Source organism: Eretmochelys imbricata, chromosome 11 (assembly GCF_965152235.1).
Source record: "Eretmochelys imbricata isolate rEreImb1 chromosome 11, rEreImb1.hap1, whole genome shotgun sequence".
NCBI lineage: Eukaryota > Metazoa > Chordata > Testudines > Cheloniidae > Eretmochelys > Eretmochelys imbricata.
In genome coordinates, this window is record NC_135582.1 from 81,721,992 (window position 1) to 81,744,820 (window position 22,829).

At 42.6% G+C, this 22,829-nt stretch overlaps 1 protein-coding gene across 4 annotated transcripts in view; it reads right to left on the reverse strand.

Moving 5' to 3' along the window:
* Positions 1 to 22,829, reverse strand: part of PCNT (pericentrin) — a 240,105-nt gene that overhangs the window by 131,651 nt on the left and 85,625 nt on the right. For all 4 annotated transcript variants that reach the window (XM_077830537.1, XM_077830538.1, XM_077830536.1 and 1 more), the window contains exons 15-21: positions 19,070 to 19,334; positions 18,678 to 18,765; positions 17,720 to 17,936; positions 13,118 to 13,356; positions 11,570 to 12,039; positions 10,298 to 10,874; positions 8,383 to 8,616 (exon numbers count right to left, since the gene is read on the reverse strand). In XM_077830537.1, coding sequence (XP_077686663.1) covers positions 8,383 to 8,616; positions 10,298 to 10,874; positions 11,570 to 12,039; positions 13,118 to 13,356; positions 17,720 to 17,936; positions 18,678 to 18,765; positions 19,070 to 19,334 — 2,090 coding nt within the window. The remainder of the gene's footprint in view (positions 1 to 8,382; positions 8,617 to 10,297; positions 10,875 to 11,569; positions 12,040 to 13,117; positions 13,357 to 17,719; positions 17,937 to 18,677; positions 18,766 to 19,069; positions 19,335 to 22,829) is intronic.

The following is a 22,829-nucleotide window of genomic DNA, read 5'->3' on the forward strand; positions in this document are numbered from 1 at the left end:
CGCGCAACCCAACACAGTTCCTTCTCTACCATACAGTATTTATTTAGTGCGTGCAGTCGTCTAGCTAAGCGATGGCATCTTCAGTGGCGTGATGCAGTTCTTCTAGGCCACCGCTGAACGTAGTCAGCAGGCATTCATCAACAATGTGCGCCATCGTTTGTGTTGTGCCACAGCTGCACAAAGGGCTGTCGCGAAGGCCCCAGCAATACTAGTTGGCTGCACAGAGGCCTTGCCCAGTCTGGAACCTGTTCAACACAGACCATTAGCGATGGGGCAGGTCAAAACCAGATGAGCAAATTATAGGGTTGCCAAGGAAGGACTGGTTGGGGATTATAACAGATATCTATTCCTCTCGCTAGAGTGTTTTTGCCCTAACATCCTGGCGTGGCGGATGAGAGCATAATGGGCGACGTGATGGCAAACATGCAGCTGGTGGTTTAAAAAGGTTATTGTGCAGTGGCAGGCTTGAGTTGGTGCGTACTTTCTCCAGTAACTTGCCAGTGGCAACCTCTCGTCTGATATGAGGAGGAGCAATATTGCTCAGAACTGGGAGCCAGGGTAGTGGAGTTGGACGCAGGGTATTGGAGAGGATACACCTGGCGGCACATAACTGCGTATCCACCAGTTTGGTGTGGGACGATCGGCTCCATATGGGTGCGCAGTACTTGGCCTTTGAATACGAGGTGGCAAGAGTGGACATCCGCAGGGTTGGAGTATGAGCACCCCATGACGAACCTGCCAGTTTGCTAAGAAGATTGTTGTACGTCTTAATTTTAGCTAATGTCTTCTTCTGGTGGGCCTGGTAACTCAATGTCCAGTCTAAGGTCACACCTAGACAGACCGGTTCTACTTCATGCTTCACCTTCTGACCATTCAGATAAACATTCAGTTCTCAGGTTGCGCTGGCGTGATGAAGATGGAACAAAGTGGTGACATTTTTATGACGCTTGACTGGAGGCACCAAGTTTTACAGTAGTCAGCTAACTTTGTCATGTCCCGGTTTAAGGGGGTATCAAACACATGGAATGTCCAGGCCTGGGTACCGCAACAGATGTCGTCTGTGTAAATGAACTTTCGTGACTCCGTTGTTGACAGGTCATTGATGTAAAGGTTGAACAGGGTTGGCGAAAGCACAGAGCCCTGGGGTAACCCATTGCTCTGTTGTCTCCAAGCACTCGTCTTCTCCCCCATATGGACTCTAAACTGCCTATAGCAGAGGAACAGTTCAATGACACCTGTGACCCAAGGTAGCAGGACCCGTGATACCTTCACAAGTAGGCCAGTGTGCCATACCGTATCATACGCCGCTGTTAGGTCAATGAAAACAGCGCCTGTTTTCAAGTTTCTCTGGAAGTCATTTTCAACATGTGCTATGGCCTCGCGAAAGCTGGCTTGGTCAGGGCTCAAACTTCTCTCCACGTTGGGTAATATGTGGTGTAGGACCAAGCGCTCCAGTGCCTGGAAGCACACCAACAATAATGATATGGGACGATAGCTTGATGCTTGACTCGGGTCCTTTCCAGGCTTTAGGAGGCCAATGACTTTTGCGGTGCATCATATCTTGGAATGCTCGGTCATGGAAATGAGGGATTTTTGGAAAAGCTTCATTCTGTCCAGGTAGAACGCTAATGTGCGTTGGATGTGTAATGTAAGACAGCCTCTTGTATATTCACATGGAGTTTGGGTTAAAACGTAGGCCGGTAAATCGGCTGACTAAAGTGGAAAGAGGATGTTATTTTGCATATACATTTTGGATGTGGTCTCAGGGTGACTTTGTCCATGAAAAATGCGGTGTACCAAGGATGAGCCATGAAAGCCCCTATTTCACTTGTCACACGGATGTAATTGAGACCAAGAATGCTAACTCACTGATAAATGAAGTAGAGACCAGGTGGCTAACTGTTTGAATGGGGTTCTGGTAAGGCTTCTGAGTACCAGATTTAAGTCCCATGCTGGCAGAGGGTTGCCTATTTCCGGGTACATATTCTGTATGCTCATGAGAAAGCATTTCATCATCTGGTGTGCGAATATTGAGATGCCATCAATCTTATGGTGAAAAGTGGTAATGACTGCGAGGTGTACCCTAGCCAAGCGTGTGGAAAGCCCTGAGTTCTTTAGGTCTAATATTGTAGTCCAAGACTAACAGGAGTGGTGCTGAGAGCACAGATACATGTTTGTTCTGGTACCATAAGAACCTTTTTCATTTTTGTATGTAAGTGGTATGCATAGCTGGTTTTTTGCTGTTTACTAACACCAGTTTTACTTGTTCCGAACAGGTTAACTCGTCATGGTGGAGCGATGCCTTCAGATGAAGTTGACTTTGCGCACATACAAAATGGGAAATGACTGCCTAGGAAGGAGTACTACAGAAAGGGATCTGGGACCACAAGCTAAGTATGATTCAATAGTGTAACACTGTTACAAAAAAAAGCAAACATCATTCTGGGATGTATTAGCAGGAGTGTTGTAAGGAAGACATGAGAAGTAATTCTCCCGCTCTACTCCACGCTGATTAGGCCCTAACTGGAGTATTGTGTCCAGTTCTGGATGCCACATTTCAGGAAAGATGTGGACAAATTGGAGAAAATCCTGAGAACAGCAACAAAAATTATTAAAGGCCTAGAAAACATGACCTATGAGGGAAGATTGAAAAAACTGAGTTTGTTTAGTCTGGAAAAGAGAAGACTGAGTGGAGACATGATAATAGTTGTCAAGTACATAAAAGATTGTTACAGGGAGGAGGGAGAAGAATTGTTGTTCTTAACCTCTGAGGATAGGACAAGAAGCAATGGGCTTAAATTGCAGCAAGGGAGGTTTAGGTTGGACATCAGGAAAAACTTCCTAACTGCCTGGGTGATTAAGCACTGGAATAAGTTGCCTAGGGAGGTTGTAGAATCTCCCTCATTGGAGATTTTTAAGAGCAGATTAGACAAAAACCTGTCAGGGATGGTCTAGATAATACTTAGTCCTGCCATGAGTGCAGGGGACTGGATTAGATGACTTCTCAAGGTCCCTTCCAGTCCTATGATTTTATGTCCATACCAAGACTGCATGTCTCAGGCGTACTGGTCTCTGTATCTCGTAGTTCCCAGAGATTGTCCTATGCTGGTTGGTGAGGAATGGTGTTATGAAAAGATGCCATCCTCCTGGTCATCATCCTCATCGCCTGACAAAGGAGGGGCGATGGGGGAATCTGGCTGCTCCAGTGCCATCTGCACTGGGGAGCCATTGGTGCCGAACAATGGAGACCACCATATCAATGCGTTGTGTGAAGCAGTGAAATTCCGCTGGTTTCAGTACCGTGTCTGTCAGTGCTGACGATTTTTGCAGTACAGTGTTCGGTGCCAGTTGAGCATGTGTCAGCTTGACTGGTGCCGTTGGTGCCGACTTGGATCTCTCAGACTGTGACGACACTGATAACGGCACTGGTGCTGCCAGGCATCGCTATTGTAGATGGTTGCAGTGCCACCCCTTGCAATGGCGTTGTCAGTGCCGTGGAGGAGGAGGTTGGCTTGTATTTGCCCCTCGACTCCTCAACCTTGCTGGCAGAGGTCAAGGTGCAGGCAGTGCCGGAGGTTCCTCGTGCCTCAAAGGTGCTCACATTCGATACGGTCAGCACCAAGGACAGTGATCATGCAGGAGATAGTTTTCTCTTTAACATTCTCCCAGCAGGGAGGATGTGGATCATTTCTTCGGGTTTTTTGAGGAAGAATGTTTTTGTCACATCAGATTACAAGGTTCCCAGAGTCTCTCCTGTCGAGGGGCCCTGTTGTCCGGAGTCAAAGGCTAGTTGTCGGGACTTCTCAGGACAATAAGTTTTAGGCAGAGATCTCTATCACACCTAGCCCTGGCCTTGAGGTTGCTGCAGTGAATCCACTTTTGCAGTATGTGCAACTTCCCTAAGCAGCGGACGCAGAGTGAGTGGCCATCAGAAATTGGCATCGTGTCCTTACACAAAATGCATCTTTTAAAGCCTGGTGAACCAGGCATGTTTTTAATGTCCCTCGCTGAGGTAATTTTTAAACAGAAAGAAAATGAAAGGTAGGGGGGTGGGTTTGAAAGAAGAAAAAGGGAGACTGAAAGCTACCTAAACTCTTAATGAACTGAAACTTAACTGTCACTGAAAAACTATTCCTACTTATTTTCCTAGTTTGTCACTGACACCGCTACAGAGCTCTGCCTCAGGCCGAGAACGGTTGAGAAATAACTGAAGGGCTCAGATTGCACGTGCGTTAGATGAGGCACCAAAGGCACCGCGAGATGACCACTATGCATGCGCGACCAAGATGGACACTGCCACCGAAAATCTCCCATCAACGACGCTGGGCTGCACCGACACCAGAAGTGGTGCACTCACAGGGACAGCACTCGAAGAAGAACCTGATGTGCCATCTGTGACAAGGGTGGATATCTACATGAAAATACGCCTCTTTCATGTTGAGAGCTGTGAAACAAATGTCTCTATCAAAGGACAGAATTACCGATGTCAGTGTGACCATCCAGAATTTCAATTTGCAAATAAAAATTCTGCATTGGATGTCAAAAATGGGTCTCCATCCTCCCTTTTTCTTGGGAATCAGGAAATACTGAATAAAACCCCTTTTCCCTGTACTGAAGTGGGACTCATTCTCTTCCCGCTCTCCTAAAAAGAGATTCTATCTCCTGAAGGAGGATCTCTTTGTGAGAGTGGTCCCTGAAGAGGGATGCATAAATGGTTTTTGGAGGGATGATGAGGTGAACTCAGTGATATAGCTGGAATGGATAATATTCAACACCCACTTGTCTGCAGTTATCACATTCCAGTTCTGGGAAAACTGTGCTAGGTGGCCAGCAAAGCGGACACCATAATCCAGCAAAGATGGCATCAATGAAGGTTCTCAGCACTCAAGATCCCATCAAAGAGATCTTTTGTCTGGGGGATAAGGTTGGGTGGATGTAGAGGAAATGTTAGGAGCAATCAATCTAGATTTTCACACCCTCTGTTGTTTACAAGGCAGCTTAGAATATCGCTGGTGACTGAAGGGTTGTGGCAACAGGCTGGGCTTGTACAGCTGCTTGCAGTATTTCTAACAGCGCTGCTGTACATGCATCCTGAAAGCAGGGTTGTCCTGGAGTCTTTTAGCAAATGCAAAGACTGGCCTGTCTTTTAATTGAAAAGGTTAGTTTAATGAAAGGGCAAGTTCTATCCCATATTTTGGACCGCCCCAGGAAACCCAAAGAGTATATCCACAATACATGGTGATTTGTACAGAGGTTCTGGACACCAACATGCCCTCATCAAAAAGGTCTTGAAATTGAGTCCTATCCTCTTGTGGGAGTTTATTTTTGAACTCCAAGCACTTCAAATAGTTGTTAAAATCATATCTGGACAGCAGCACTTAGCAGTTGAATGTTCACAATTCGAGGTTAGTGGTTGTGAATACTAATCTCCCCTCCCCAGAAGGTCCAAGCAGTTGGCCTCTTTATCTGCAGGAGCACCCCTTGGGAGCTGTGGCCTGGTGCTTTCAGTGGCTGCCTGACCAACCAATGAGTATGGAGCAATGTCAGTAAATAAGAACTCTGTTCTGTTAACTGGACGACATATTGTTTCTCTGCCCTCTTGAGTACATGTTGCCAGGCTGTGCTATATGGCTGTTCCAGGATGGCTTCATTCACTGAGAACACTACCAGACTAAATCCTACAGGCTGCATGATGTTCAGGAGCTTGTGGTGTACCCCTTGAACCTCTTCTTGAGGTCCTGGAGCTTCTCTGATACCATCCACAACAGCTCTTGAAATTGTCTGTGATCATCCAGGAGAGAGAGTAACATTAGAGCAACTGACTCCTCAGAAGATGAGGATGATACCCTGTCAGTACCAGTAGGACCAGCGGTTCCAGTTCCTTTTTCCCCTTTTCCATGGGCTCTGGGGGAACCTCTGGCTGATCTCTTGGAGAAGGTTGATGAGACTCCCAGTAGGACAACATGCAGTCATGATACCCGTATATACAAGTCCCATGGACCCCAAGTAAGGGCAGCTCAAGGAGTCGAAGGTAGGCTGTGGAGGCCCCCTGGATGCCACTGGTCCTGAGGAGAATGTTCCAATTTACGAGGCTGGGATGTGGCCCAGCAGATTCTCAATCCCTCCTCTGGGCTGACCTCTCTCAGTTGAGGTGATGTTGGCTCTTCAGACACATCCAATTCCCCTGAAGTGAAAACATTGGGTGCATTTCCATAGGCAGTGTCAGTGGTCCTAACTGAGTGGGGATGCAACAACTACTAGAGGGGAGGTTTGTCCCTTATCTTGTCCTTCAGTTGAAGGACAAGATAAGGGACAAACCTCCCCTCTAGTAGTCCCTGCCAACTGTTGGGGTCAAAATCTTTCTGCTGGGAGCTGGTTCCATCATTACTGGAGATTATGGATCCAAAAGGACAAAAATATCCTCCGGAGTGATTAAAGTCTGTATCCTTTTAGGGGAGTGCAGTCTTGTCCCTCTGCACCACTGGAGCCAATGTGATTGATGGCTCCTTATGAGATCTTGGCAGTACAGACAATGTGCTGAGGTCTTGCTGACTTTTCTTGGTTGGTTCTGACAGTTCTCCATCCTTCAGGTTCTGCTGCCTAATCCTGGCCAGTATTGGAGTAAATAGCACAGATGTCGAGGCTGGTACTGAAGTACTTCTGCTCTTACACCCCTCTTACAGAGCCGTAAGTCTTAGATGGACCTAAATCCATGGGACCAGGGTGATAAGACTTGCCTGACTTCAAAGTCAGGGAGGGATCCCCTCTTTGAGGTGAATTTAGAGGGGGATGTGCTCCTGTGCTTACGGAAGTTCTTCCTGCTCTTCTGGGGAGCCCGGGGAGAAAGGTCTTTGGCACTGCTCTTTCCTGCTTCTGAATCAGACATTGTGGTGCTAGGAGGCACACTTCTGGCTACCTCTACTAGATATACAAAGGGATCCCCCAGCCCGGGTCTGACTAAGGCTTCAATGCATGCTCCATAAAGTTTTTCCTCAGCCTGAATTCCTGTACTTGCCAGGTTTGGCTGGGAAAAGAATGGCAGATAATCATGTTGCAAAGTGCAGTAAGGTACCACCGATGATCGTTGCTAACCAGAAAGGAGTGCGGGCAAGAGATACAGTTTTTTAAAGCCCGATAATCTGGGCATAATCTAACCCCATACTGGGAAGGGCTCCCAGATTTGGGGAGAGGATTTCTAACTAGCTATACTAAGCAAACTAACTAGATAACTATAAAAAATATGTACAATATTTACAGGTTGAAGACAGAGGAGCAGCTCTGGACACTGAAGGGCTCTGTCTCAGAACATCCAGCAGTACGAAAGAACCGGAAATGCCGCCAGTCCACACTGCCCCTTATACTCTCAGTGGAGAACACAAGGAGAGCAAAGGCACGTATGTGGACCACCAGAGATTGCCAGCAAGAAACTTCCAGTCTCCGGCACATAAAGCGCATAAGTACCTACAGTGGAATACACATAGGGACAGGTGCTCAAAGAATAAAGTGTCCCTTCTTTAAAAGAAATGTTGTTCATTTATTTTGTCAGATGTATTTAAATGAAGTTCAATTTTAATCATTTGTGACTCTTCAGAGCACACTTGTAAATGTGTTTCATTATTTTTTCAGTACATACTGCAATAATGAAATCTTAGTCATTTGAGGACTCACTACAACATCTGTGGTACACAGCTGAAGCCAGAAAAAGCTGGATTCTATTGTACTTCAGCAGTAACTCAAGAAAAAAAACAAAAACTAACACTAGCCAAGAAGCATAATGAAAAATGTTTCTTGGACTTCATTCAAGAAGCTTGCTTCCTTCTGTACATACACTAGCAACAAAAGAAGTGGGAAACGCTCTAAGGAAAGAAGGTAAGAACTGTAATCTCATTTTCAAAAGTGACAGCTATCTAGAAGCCTAAGTACCACTGAAAAAACCAATGCTGCTCAAAACAGTTCACTTATTCTCACATTGAACTTCAAGATAACTATTCCCTTCCCTTAAATAGATAATGCAACATAAAAATAAGTCAGTATTGGGTACACATATTCAATTACAAAGGATGTTTAAAATTTTTCAGTTAAAAAAAACCGGTGAGGAAAATGAAGGTCTGATAAAATCAACAACAAAAGACTACACACATATACAGGCATGATAAGCTAAGCTAAATAAATTTGTTTGTCGATATATTGAAGAGAGTTATAATTTTCATGTACTTTAGATTAGAGGTAGGTTTAAATGTCTCAAGGTTGTTTTGTTTCTTTACTTACACGAGTGCATCAAATCAAGTTGTATCCAACTCCATAACTGGTGATTTTTGTTTTCAAGGTAACAAAATTTTATCTGTTCTATTTTAGAAGATAAGCTATTTGAGCAGTCCTTACCTCCTCTTCATGTTCATGCTGTGCTTTTAGCTTCTCTAGCTCTTCCTGCAACTGCCAGGAGTATTCTTCTTTCTGCTTCTGAACTTCTGCCACATGGAGATCTTGGAGCTCTTTTAGTGCTTTTTTATGATGTTCCTCCATATGCAATACTTCTTCACGCAATACATCCAGAGCCTTATGATTTTCTTCTTCCAACAAACATCTTTGATTTTGAAGAGTTGTATTCAAATCTTCCTATAATATTATTCATTTAAAAATAGCAAACATCCTCATTATATCCAGTTCATGAATGGTATGCTGCAGTATTAAAGTTACCCTCTGCCCAGTGAATTTCCAAACCACATAAGTGAATATTTACTACCAGCATCTCCTGGACCCTGACTGAGCATGCACTTCACTTACCTTTGAATTTATTTTTTAAAACTTACTAGTAATAAGAAATTACATCTCTATAGGTCTTCCTGTTCCTTCCTACATACAACTCTCATCACCACAACCCCCCGACATCAAACACATTACAATCAGGAGCACTTAAGCATGAGACTTCAGTGGAACTTTAGCACCAATTTAAGTGTTGACATGAAAAGGGATGCTTTCTTGAATGAGGGGCAAAGAGTGGCAACTTTTGTGCCTATCTTCAGTATAATCGAGTAGGCTTACAAAAATTTAGTAGGCTCTAAATAAACCAGTACAAAATGATGCCCTTTGTGTCCTTACTCAACAGAAGGAAAATTTTCAATAGCATCTGCTGGGACTTTATATCCTAGCAACAAGCCACTACCCTACTTCTGGGACTCATGATACATAACAAGAAGCTAAAGCACTCTCAAACACCCTTAGAAGATGTTATTTCAATGTACTGGAAGCGTAACATATTTCAAGACTTCCTAAATTCTGTTCAAGTTTCGAAAATTATGCAAAATGTGATTTAGCAGGATCATAGGTTTACTATGATATTGCTGAAACCTGAGAATCTATTAAGAGTATTTTTACCTTTAACAAGTTGCTTAGAACTAATTAATGAGAAGGATGAAGTTAGCCACAAAATGGAAGGTTTTTGGAGTGCCAATTAAGTTGTACTATATATACACACATTAAAATGTATAACTTAGCTAGATAAAAGATGCAGTATTGTCACACACTAGGACTGAAGCAAAAGAGTTATTGTCCTATGACTGTCACCTTTTATGCTTCCCCTCAGCCAGTTTACTCAACAGGGTCCAAAGGAATAAATGATGATCTGAGCTTGCCGTTTAGAATATTTCTGTATGATGTACCATTAAGGAAGAATATCAGTAACAATCAAGAACCAACTTTACTACTATATTGTTCTTAAGAATTACCAGCTCTTCCTTACTGCACTGTGGTTGAAACCATTTTCAAAATATAAAAATTTTGTTACATAAGGAAAAGCAAAAAACTGCAGGCAGCTGCCCATTCTAGAAGGTTCATGCAAAACGTGTTTTGAAATTCTTATTTCAAAATAATTTTAAAAATACTTTATACAAAGTAAGTGATTGCACTTCTCCAAAATGATATCCTATGGGAAGTAATAAAACTGTTGAGGAAAATGTATGAACTATTCTCTCATTTCCAAGCCCTGTAGATTTTAAACATTTTTACACGTAGTGAAAGTAACAAAGAAGAAAAACTTTGTATTTCCATTAAACTCAGTATCTAAGCTTGCATAATGATCATATTTAAATATGTATTTGCCTATAATCTCTCCTTTTGCCTTTGTTCTTAATAATTAAGAAAACGATTACAAAGGAGTTAAGCAGCAGCTGCTCAATCAATAGAGCATTTTGCAAATGGAACGAAACAACTCTAGAAAACCAACAGTCTTTCATCTGAAATCAATCTAAACTCAAAACCAAAGAGGGTCATCTTACTGTCTTGTTTTCCCCTGACTCACCTTATGAGCTTCTTCCAGCTCAGCAGCCATGGCTTTAAGTTTTTCAATATGAATAGTAGCTAGCTCAATTTTCAGATTGTCTTGTGAAAGTTGCAGCTCTTCAGAATGTTTTAATTTCAGCCTTTCCATTTCCTGAGTCAAAATTGCTTGATTCGCCTTATCCTTCTCATGCAGCTGCGCTATGAAATGCATCTGTAGATCCTCAACAGCTTGTTTGTGCTCATCTCGTATAATCTGAATTTCAGACAGGTATGAAGACTCCAAAGAATCCAGATTTGACAAGTGTTTAGCTTCCAATTCATCAATTTGTGTTTGATGCTTTGCCTGCAGCTCAGCTATATGAGCTTCAATATGAGCCTGCTGTTTGCTTTGTAATGTAGATGTAAGTGTCTCAATTTCAGCTTGGTGCTTTGTCTGCAGCTCAGCTGTGAGGGATAAAATATGTTGCTTATGCTTCTCCTGTAGCTGTTGACTCTGGAGTTCTAGCTCATCAGCATGCTTCCCTTTCAACTCTTGGAGGAGAAGCTCTTGCTCTGTTGTGAATTTTTGAGTCATAATTTTGTGTTCCTCCATAAATCTAATTTCCAAGAAAATTAAGAATGTTGTCAAACAAGCATTGATAAGATGCAAAGAAGAAAAACTAGGCAAAAATTGTTAAATTTGATCACCACATTTTTACCCATTTTATCCATAGTAACACAAAGGAATTAACTTAGAACAGTACAATGACTCTGTAAAGTGAGATGGTCATCTCAGGTTACTGCTTAGTAGACAAGTGCCCATATTACAAAAATCATTAATACAGGTGGCAGCATCCACAAAGCTAAGCATTTAATGTGCATGCACAGAGATTATTCCCTTTAACTCACAATGAAGGTATATTAACAGGACAGTGTGGGGAAATCTGTGGTACCTGCTTTGTAAACACATTCGGCGCTTCAGTTTACTGTGAACTGAGCAGAAAGCAACCGAGGGAGGCAGGGCTGGATATTACTCTTATTAGGAGGCTAAAAGTACAAAACTGAAGTTGCCATTTATTTCTATATGTAATACTGTAGTGATTATTTTTTAATAATTGCTGGTGTTAGTGTGTATTTATATGAAGTAAAATCTAGCAGTGAGACTTCATGGATAACACTACCACTCCTTGCTAAAATAATATACATGGTTATATTTAGATAATTTTTTGGTGCCACCAAGTGACAAAATTATGAATTGCCATTTCTTATGAGGTTTTAAAACAAGAACAGTAAAAACCAATTAATTACATACTTGTTCTGTGCTTCCATAAGTTTAGCTGCACATTCCTCTTGGAGCCCAAATGTGGCTTTTTCCAACTTTTTTTCCATGAGTGCCTTGGCAGCTTGCAGTTCGCTGTCATACTGAGCTTTCTGTGTAGTCTGCACACTTGCTAAGCTATCCTCTAGCTGCTGCAGATTGTTCTGCTGCTCCTTTAGGGACTTCTCCAGTTCTACAATTCTGACAGCCTGCTGATCCTGAAGCTGATTCATTTCAGCTTCACGAAGTTCAAACTCCTTTTGCAAAGTTTGTTTCTCATACTCTGCCTTGTCTTCAAGTTCTGTACGTAACCGTGATAACTTCTCTTCAACTTTGATCCTCAGGGCCTCTCTTTCACACTTCCATTCCTCCTCCTTTTCTTTGTGCACTTGTTCCATTTGCTGGACCTCTTCTCGAGTTCTTTTTAATTCATTCTTGTGATCATCAACAAGTCTACATTTTATCTATGAACATTACAAAAATAAAGAGATGAAACCATATCAACTGGAAATGTTCAGAATAAAATATTCTTATCAGCCATTTAAACTCCTACAGATCCTCAACTGTGGACCACTGGGTCTTCAGAAATTCGACTAGTCATAAGGTCCTGGGTTTACCACCACACTTTCAGCTGCTAAATTACATTAAAAGACAGCTAAAATGCATTAAACATTTTACTTTTCTACCTAAGCAATTGCTGTAGTTGACACAGGGATGTTATAGAACTGTAAATAGGAGGAAGTGATCTGTGTGACAGTGACTGGTGAACGAGAAAAAAGGTGGCCCTCAGGACACACTGCATGAAAAGGTGGGCCACACCACGCACAAAAAATTAACATTTTACCATCTTCTAAGAACCATCTAAATATTCAAGTCTTGTGCTTGGGTCAGCTTTCACAACAAAATACAAGATTTAAGTGTCAATTTGTTGATGCCTTATTTAAGTCAAAGCACTATTAAGAATTCCAAAAGAATAGTAAAGGAAGATTTAAATAATGACTAAATTCCAAAAAATATTTTTACATAAATTCAGGCTTCACGGCATTTTGAAGTCTTTCAACTTATGTCTAAGATCCTTGTCCTCCTCTCATTCCCTATACTTGCCATTATGTCATTTCACAAGGGGAAATAAGCATTTAGCACTTCAGATTCTAATCTTTCCGCAGGTTAGGGCGCAAACAAAAAAATCTGAAATGGTATTAAAGTAATTTCAAATGTGTGATTTATTGGCAAAGGTTGAAGAATAGGTGTGATTGAGGTCCTATGAAACTATTCAACCTCATTTTCAACTTCAACCTCCTTCACCCCATTCTTCAACCTCTACATATGTATCACCCATCTGCAGACCCAACTCATCAGAACATTACAAGGTTTTAGCTATGCAACTCCCATTAATACTAAGACCCCACTACAGACAAGAAAGTTCAAATGGTAAGTATCGTTCCAGTCACTATTCCCATTAATTTGCTTTATGCCTGGCAGATGTTGTATTGGACATAGTTATCTCATATTAAATGCAAAAAACAAACTAATGCATACTACCTTTTCCATCTCCTCTTTCAGATGGATTTCATGCTGGACACCAATGTCTTTTAGTTTAGCACTCTCTCTCTCTAAGTGTTGTATTTCTCCCTGCAGTTCTGCAATGTACTGTTTCTCAGACTGAAGGAGGGAGAGTTTAGCTTTGTGCTCATTCTCCAGCACACATACTCGTTCAACAACCTCTGCTTCAACCTGGCGCGCTGCATCTTGAGCACTCTGTAGACGCAGTTTGGTAATTTCTGGATTGACGGTGAAAAAACATTTTGTAGTTTGTTTTAAAGGATCTTGATCATTCATAAAAGTAAAAAAATTAAGTTCAGTAATGACAGTAAAACAGCAAACATCAGTGGCTCTCTCGATTTCAAGGCTACCAAGAAGTACGTAATAAAATCTCTCCACTTACATTTCTTATAATGGTCCCTTCTGGCACTGGAATCTATGCACTACCTTTTAATCTACTGTACATCACCACTGCCTATCACCATTAAGCCTATCAGCATCTAAAATGTAAATGGGAGGAGGAACAGGTGATAACTTTTTGCCCTGAGGGCCACATCGGGCAATAGAAATTGTAGGGCGGGCCATGAATGCTCACGAAATTGAGGTTGGGGTGCGGGCTCTGGGGTGGGGCTGGGGATGAGGAGTTTGGGGTACAGGAGGGTGCTCTGGGCTGGGACCAAGGGGTTCGGAGGGGGATCAGGGCTGGGGCAAGGGTGCGGAAAGGAGTGCTAGTTCCAGCTGGAGGTGCGGGCTCTGTGGTGGGATTGGAGAGGAAAGATTTGGGGTGCAGGAAGGTGCTCCAGGCTGGGATCAAGGGGTTTGGAGAACGGGAGGGGAATCAGGGTTGTGGCGTGGGGAGAAGCTAAGTGGGTACAGGCTCCAAGCAGCGCTTACACAAGCGGCTCCCGGCAGCAGTGGCATGTCCCTTCTCCGCTCCTATGCGGAGGCACAGCCAGGCGGCTCTGCACGCTGCCCCATCCACAGGCAACGCCCCTGCAGCTCCCATTGGAGAGCGAAGGAGCCAGAACAGGGCCATGCCACGGCTTCCGGGAGCCACGTGGTGCAGCCCCCGAGCCAGCGCTGTGGCTGGAGTGGACAGTTCTCTCGGGATGGACTTCATCTGAGTAGGGAAGGAAATAGACTTCTAGGACGGAGGCTGGCACAACTGATTAAGACAGCTTTAAACTAGGAATTAGGGAGAGATGGTTGGGAGATGTCCAGGTAAATCTCCATGCCAGAATTTAGCATTGAGAGGAAAGAAAATGAAGTAAGAGTGGACACAGCCGTGGGTAGGAGGAAGGGCAGTGTAGATACAAGTCTAATACGTTATACTCGTAGTAAAATGACGGTGCCTAATAGGGTACAGAATGTGAGTGAGGCCAAACAGCAAAAATTAAGATGTTTGTACACCAATGCGAGGAGCCTAGGTAACAAAATGGAGGAACTAGAGCTACTGGTGCAGAAAGTGAAACCAGATATTATAGGGATAACAGAAACATGGTGGAATAGTAGTCATGACTGGACTACAGGTATTAAAGGGTATGTGCTGTTTAGGAAAGACCGAAATTAAGGTAAAGGTGGTGGAGTAGCATTGTATATCAATGATGAGATAGAATGTAAAGAAATAAGAAGCGATGAAATGGATATGACTGAGTCTGTCTGGGCAAAAATTAAATTGGGGAAGAAAACTATTAGAGCCTCCCCTGGGATAGTGCTTGGGGTGTGCTATAGACTGCCGGGATCTAATTTGGATATGGATAGAGCCCTTTTTAATGTTTTTAATAAAGTAAATACTAATGGAATCTGTGTGATCATGGGAGACTAACTTCCCAGATATAGACTGGAGAACAAGTGCTAGTAATAATAATAGGGCTCAGATTTTCCTAGATGCGATAGCTGATGGATTCCTTCAGCAAGTAGTTGCTGAACCAACTAGAGGGGATGCCATTTTAGATTTGGTTTTGGTGACTAGTGAGGACCTCATAGAAGAAATGGTTGTAGGGGATAATCTTGGCTCAAGTGATCATGAGCTAATTCAGTTCAAACTGAACGGAAAGATTAATAAAAATAAATCTGCAGCTAGGGTTTTTGATTTCAAAAGGGCTGACTTTCAAAAATTAAGGAAATTAGTTAGGGAAGTGGATTGGACTGAAGAATTTATGGATCTAAAGGTAGAGGAGGCCTGGGATTATTTTAAATCAAAGCTGCAGAAGCTATCGGAAGCCTGCATCCCAAGAAAGGGGAAAAAATTCATAGGCAGGAGTTGTAGACCAAGCTGGATGAGTACGCATTTCAGAAAGGTGATTAAGAAAAAGCAGAAAGCATACAGGGAGTGGAAGATGGGAGGGATCAGCAAAGAAAGCTACCTTATTGAGGTCAGAACATGTAGAGATAAAGTGAGACAGGCTAAAAGTCAAGTAGAGTTGGACCTTGCAAAGGGAATTAAAACCAATAGTAAAAGGTTCTATAGTCATATAAATAAGAAGGAAACTAAGAAAGAAGAAGTGGGACCGCTAAACACTGAGGATGGAGTGGAGGTCAAGGATAATCTAGGCATGGCCCAATATCTAAACAAATACTTTGCCTCAGTCTTTAATAAGACTAAAGAGGATCTTAGGGACAATGGTAGCATGACAAATGGGAATGAGGATATGGAGGTAGACATTACCATATTTGAGGTAGAAGCGAAACTCAAACAGCTTAATGTGACTAAATCGGGGGGCCCAGATAATCTTCATCCAAGAATATTAAAGGAATTGGCACATGAAATTGCAAGCCCATTAGCAAGAATTTTTAATGAATCTGTAAACTCAGGGGTTGTACCGTATGATTGGAGAATTGCTAACATAGTTCCTATTTTTAAGAAAGGGAAAAAAAGTGATCAGGGTAATTATAGGCCTGTCAGTTTGACATCTGTAGTATGCAAGATCTTGGAAAAAATTTTGAAGGAGAAGGTAGTTAAGGACATTGAAGTCAATGGTAAATGGGACAAAATACAACATGGTTTTAAAAGGTAGATCGTGCCACACCAACCTGATCTCCTCCTTTGAGAAAGTAACAGATTTTTTAGACAAAGGAAACGCAGTGGATCTAATTTACCTAGATTTCAGTAAGGCATTTGATACCGTGCCACATGGGGAATTATTAGTTAAATTGGATAAGATGGGGATCAATAGGAAAATTGAAAGGTGGATAAGGAATTGGTTAAAGGGGAGACTACAATGGGTCCTACTGAAAGGTGAACTGTCAGGCTGGAGGGAGGTTACCAGTGGAGTTCCTCAAGGATCGGTTTTGGGACCAATCTTAATCTTTTTATTACTGACCTTGGCACAAAAAGTGGGAGTGTGCTAATAAAGTTTGCGGATGATACAAAGCTGGGAGGTATTGCCAATTTAGAGAAGGACAGGGATACCCTACAGGAGGATCTGGATGGCCTTGTAAACTGGAGTAATAGTAATAGGATGAAATTTAATAGTGAGAAGTGTAAGGTCATGCATTTAGGGAGTAATAACAAGAATTTTAGTTATAAGCTAGGGACGCATCAATTAGAAGTAACAGAGGAGGATAAGGACCTTGGAATATTCGTTGATCATAGGATGACTACGAGCCACCAATGTGATATGGCTGTGAAAAAAGCTAATGCGGTCTTGGGATGCATCAGGAGAGGTATTTCCAGTAGGGATAAGGAGGTTTTAGTACCATTATACAAGGCACTGGTGAGACCTCACCTGGAATACTGTGTGCAGTTCTGGTCTCCCATGTTTAAGAAGGATGAATTCAAACTGGAACAGGTACAGAGAAGGGCTACTCGGATGATCCGAGGAATGGAAAACTTGTCTTATGAAAGGAGACTTAGGGAGCTTGGCTTGTTTAGCCTAACTAAAGGAAGGTTGAGGGGAGATATGATTGCTCTCTATAAATGTATCAGAGGGATAAATACAGAGAAGGAGAGGAATTATTTAAGCTCAGTACCAATGTGGACATAAGAACAAATGGATATAAACTGGCCACTAGGAAATTTAGACTAGAAATTAGATGAAGGTTTTTAACCATCAGAGGAGTGAAGTTTTGGAATAGCCTTGCAAGGGAAGCAGTGGGGGCAAAAGATCTATCTGGCTTTAAGATTAAACTCGATAAGTTTATGGAGGAGATGGTATGATGGGATAACATGGTTTTGGTAATTAAATATTCATGGTAAATAGGCCCAATGGCCTGTGACGGGCTATTAGATGGGGTGGGATCTGAGTTACCCAGGAAAGAGTTTTCTGTAGTATCTGGCTGGTGAATCTTGCCCATATGCTCAGGATTTAGCTGATTGCCATATTTGGGGTCGGGAAGGAATTTTCCTCCAGGGCAGATTGGAAAAGGCCCTGGAGGTTTTTCGTCTTCGTAGCATGGGGCACGGGTCACTTGCTGGAGGATTCTCTGCTCCTTGAAGTCTTTAAACTACGATTTGAGGACTTCAATAGCACAAATATAGGTGTGAGGGGTTTTTTTGTAGGAGTGGTGGGTGAAATTCTGTGGCCTGCGTTGTGCAGGAGGTCAGACTAGATGATCATAATGGTCCCTTCTGACTTAAATATCTATGAATCTACATCTTACCTTTGATGTGCTCTTCCGAAAGCTTGGCACGGAGTTGTTCAAGATCTAGACAATGTTTCTTTTTTAATTCCTCAATTTCTGAAATATATCTGTCTGAGAGATCCATCTTCATCTTCATCAGGTCCTCCTTATATTGGAGTGCAAGGGAAGATCTTAAGGAGTCTAGTTCATGTCTGTGTTTTTCCTCCAATTGTAGTCGCAAACAAGTAAATTCTTCCTGCAGAAAACACACATTCAGAACGGAGACGGATACCTTTATCTTTCAGATAATTAGGCTAAAGAATTAATTTGACAGTAAGTACCCATAGCATACTGTAAACATACAAGTTCACTTACCAGTCTGCCTCCTCAAAATATTCTTGCTTCTACACCCACTTCTACCTCCTCAACTCTGGGAGTAGAGGGATCCCCAGAAGGCCTAACTCTGTTTATACAGCCATGCTACCACAAGGTAAAGTAGAGCTCCAGGAGCTGCCAGAGGATCTAGGAGAGTGGGAAATGCCTGTAGGCACCTGAATAGGGAGCTTGTCAAGGTTTTTGACACTAACATAGGGGAAGGAGACTGCTTATACTATCGTTTGTATTACCATAGCACCTAGAAGCCTTACTCTTGGACCAGGACCCCTTTGTAGCACTCAGCCAGGAGCCACATAGGGGAAAGGACTTCCTAAGCTCCATGGCAACTCTTGAAACACTTATTTCTTAAGCAGCAAGTAAACAAAAAAGCCAAGTTAATGCATCAAAAACATCCTTTGTTCACTTATTTTCTCAAGTTGTATAGTTTTGTTTAAGATAATACCTTCTAGTATACTTGGTAAAAACAACAAAACAATAGTAATACAAGACCTCAGAATAGCACCTGCTATGAAAACCATGCTAAGAGGTGTGAAGCATCGGTCATGTTTTTGTGGACATTTTAAAATGTGCACTATAATTTTTGTTAAAATTGACATTTCACCTTGTGCTGCTCCAGTTGCTGAGTTAGTTGGTCAAGCGTATCCCTTCTCTCTTTTTCACTTGCCTCTTCGAAAAGTGTGACCGAGGAGCTGAGCAGAGAAAAGGAATTTAGAAAATTAACTTGAAGACTCACTATAAAACATAGAATTAGAAGAATGTATTGATTCTTAAGATATTAGAATATAGGTATGTACAGACCAGAATCTAGTCAAACACTCCTGAATAACCATTTCAACAAGAAACTGTCTGCATCCATTACTAACTTCCATCCTGGGGTTTCTGACCTCCCACCACCAATCCAAATACACACACAAAGCCTAAAGTCTTTTCTAGGAAAGGAAAGTTGAGTGTGTTTTGTCACAGATGAGATTAAAGAAAAAAAACAGTCATCACCTGATATCTAAAGGCTGATCTTGACTAATCTCTGACTCCAACAAAGAGTATTCCTTTAATTCTTGCAGCCTCTGATGCAGCAGAGTTAATTCTTCTCTGTAGTTTTCTTCAGCTGCCCCTAGTTTCTCTTCAAAGTAAATTCTCAGTTGTTCCAACTCAGTTTCATGTTCACTTCTTCTCTGCTGCCGCTGCTGTTCAAAGTCTTGCTTTAAACGTTCTATTTCATCCACATGTGATGTGCGAGCCAGAAGCTGTTCTTTTAACTCTGAGTAGAAGATGGAAAAAACAGCAATACCTTTAACCTTGTTTTTAATCCAAAAAAAAAAAAAAAAAAAAACACCCACACACACACTTTGGACTCCATCATAGATCCTATGAAGATGAACCATATTTTGGATGGGGAGAAAAGCACAGAACCCAACAGGCAGCATCAGGAGTCATGCCTTCAAAGACATAATGCCAATGCCTCAACATTTTTTGGGAGGGTTAGCAGAGCAGGTCTTGCTACACCTTACACTGAGTACAAATTAAGGGGTAAAGGAGCAGAGAAAACATAGCCATGTCCCCATTTACCCCACTCTTAGGCCTCGTCTGCACCTAAAAGGTTAGACTGATCGAGTAACATCATTCAGGACTGAGAAAAAAATTGCACCATGGATGATGTAGTTAGGTCAACCTAACCCCAACTGTAGCTGCAGGTAGGTCAACAGAAGCATCTTCCATCGACCTATCTTCCTCCTCTCAAAAGGGAGAATTACCTACATTGACAGGAAAACCCCTTCTGTCCCTTAGTAAGTGTCCACACTACAACGCTACAGCTGTGCACAGCAGCATTTGTGTTGCACACATACCCCCAGTATTCTGCACCAAAAAATTAAAAATTCTGTGCCAAAAAAGTAAAAAATTCTGCACACATTTTAAAATTCTGCAAAGTTCTGCATATTTTGTCAAAACAAACACAATATAATTACACCATTTTCAATTATTGCTGACAAGTATTTTGAAATAAATTACCAAAATAATTAAAAATGGTCTGATTATATTGTTATTATGTTACTATGTTATTTTGACAAATAAATATGCAGAACTTTGCAGAATTTTAAATTTTTAAATTTTTTGGTGCAGAATTCCCTCGAGAGAATCAGGGTTCTGTGTTGAGCAATCTGGGTGCAGGCAGCTTGGTGAGGGGTTCGGTTGCAAGGGGAATCTGGATGCACAGGGGTTCGGTGCGGGGTTCTGGGTGCATGGAGAATTGGACTCTGCAGGGGAGACCAGATGAAGGTGGTTAGGATTCAGTGGGGGTTGGTAGGGTTGGGGGTGGGGTGCAGCAGATTGGGGCTCAGGGGGCTCTCAATGCAGGGGGTGAGGCTCAGCAGAGTGGAGGTTCGCGGGGGGGGATTCTCGGTGTGTGGGTGGAGGGAGGGGTCATTGTAAGGGGAGCTGCTCCCCATCTGCCCAACCCACCCGCATCCAACTCCCACCGCTGAGCCAACTCCCTCCCTGCACCTGGAACCCCCACCCCACCAAGCCTCACCCCCCTTCACCCTGACCACCCCTGCCCTCCCGCGGTGCAGAGCTTCCTGAAGCCAGGAGAAGTTTCTGGGGGTTGATTTGACCCAGTCCCGGCTGCTCTGTGCAGGGAGAATTTAGTCTCTGTTGTCCTCCTCCCCACACCCGGCCCCCCTGGCCCAGCCAGGACTAATGTCCCTGGCCCACCAGAACCTTCCCAGACCCTCCCCCCCAGCTGCAAGAACAGAGGCATCTGACCTGCTGGGGAGGAGCACTGGTGCAGCGTCTCTTTGCTTCCCCACAGACACCATTTTCTATCGAAAGTAAAGAATCTGTGTGGGGGCATTTGTCTGCTGCACCGTAGTGGTGCAGAATTCCCCCAAGAGTACTCCAGAAACTACGCCTCTTGAAGTGAGTAAGCACTGCAGTCAGTCAGCCAGCCCGTCTCCCTTTCTTTGTGCTCTTCAATGCTGGGAATGGTTACGAAGAGGCAGTGTGACCTAGTGGATGGAGCACTGGACTGGGATTCAGGAGACCTGGGTTCTATTCCCAGCTCTGCACTAGCTCAGTGTGTGACCTTTGGTTAAGTCAATTTCCCTCTGTGTGCCGCTGTTTTCCCATCTGTAAAAGGGGGATAATGATTCTGGTGACTTTTGCCAAGCATTTTTTGATCTACTGATGTCAAGCATTATATAAGAGCTAGGGATGATAATGATGCAGAGTCCTGCAATGGGGGTTGAACCCTGCACCTTCTAATGCTCCCATGCAGCAGGAATAAGAAGAATTACTGTAACTGCTTTGAACTAAATTGATTTACCCCAGAAACAGCCTTCCTAGACCAACTACTTTGAAAAATGTAAATCCAACAATTAAGCTTAAATATAATCTTGTCAAAGGACTTGCTTTGCTGATAGATTGGCAAAGTGTGGACAACCTCCCCCTCCCCCCAGATCATGTAAAAATGTTAGAATGCAATGGTTCTGTTGAGTACACAGTGGTCAGGATTCTGGTCACCTAGAAAGATAGGATAAACTGGCTTAACCCTTGTGAAGGATAACAGTCTTCAATCAATTACAGTTCTTGTAGGAAGCCAAGAGAATAGTAGATGAAGGAGACTCATAGGTTTCTGTATACATGAACTTTCAGAAGGGCTTTGTTGAAGTGCCTCACTAGCGGGTGTGATAACTAGGAACTGGTAAAGAGGTAGAAAACAAAAGGACAGATTAGTCCTGGGATGCATCATGGGTCAGTAGGAGGACCAACTAATTAGAAGAGGGAGCGAACATCAATGAGGCAAAGTTGCAGACAATTATTTACATTACTCAAGAACATAATTTCAGAGGGACCTCTGAAAGCTAGATATCGGGAAACAGGGCTTATGGAATTCAGTATGTACTGGAAGGAATAATTAGAACTCTAACCAAATGCTGATGTATTCTAAAATACAGCTGTCTACTCAGGAAGAAAATATGGGTGCCCCTGTGGACAGCTCAATGTGCTGTGAGAGGGGGCCGGAAAAGGACTATCTGAGAAAAGAATACCAAGGGAGGAAAAATAACTTTTGAAGTGGTAATAAGAGTGGCCCATTTCAGGCAGCTGACAAGAAGGTGTGAGTAACAGTAGGTGGAAATTAGTATTGGGGAAATTAGGTTTAGGTTTTGTAATGACCCAACCTCTCCCAGTCTTTATTCAGGCCTAATTTGATGGTGTCCAGTTTGCAAATTAATTCCAATTCTGCAGTTTCACACTGGAGTCTGTTTCTGAAGTTTTTTTGTTGAAGAATTGCCACTTTTAGGTGTGTTATTGAGTGACCAGGAAGACTGAAGTGTTCTCCGACTGGTTTTTGAATGTTATGATTCCTGATGTCAGATTTGTGTCCATTTATTCTTTTGCGTAGAGACTGACTGGTTTGGCCAATGTAGATTGGGAGAACAAGGGGATTGTGGGGGTATTCCTCCTCCCTCCCAGTGGATCTTCTAGGGATGAAAGGACTAAGCATTAAAATGACCACCTGAATACTAGTGAATCCCTTTAATTTTAAGATGTAATTCCAGAATCCTTGTCCACCTCAATTCAAATCTACTAGAAAACCCTATTTCAGCTTCAGAACTAATCTAACCTATGCCTTTGTTCAGATTTTAAAGGGGGCCAAGATCAGGGTAATGATAAATAGCCAAATGACAAGTGTTATAGATGGGCAGTAGGGATTACTGCCATCAATATTTCGTGTTGATTTAGATCTTTAAAAACC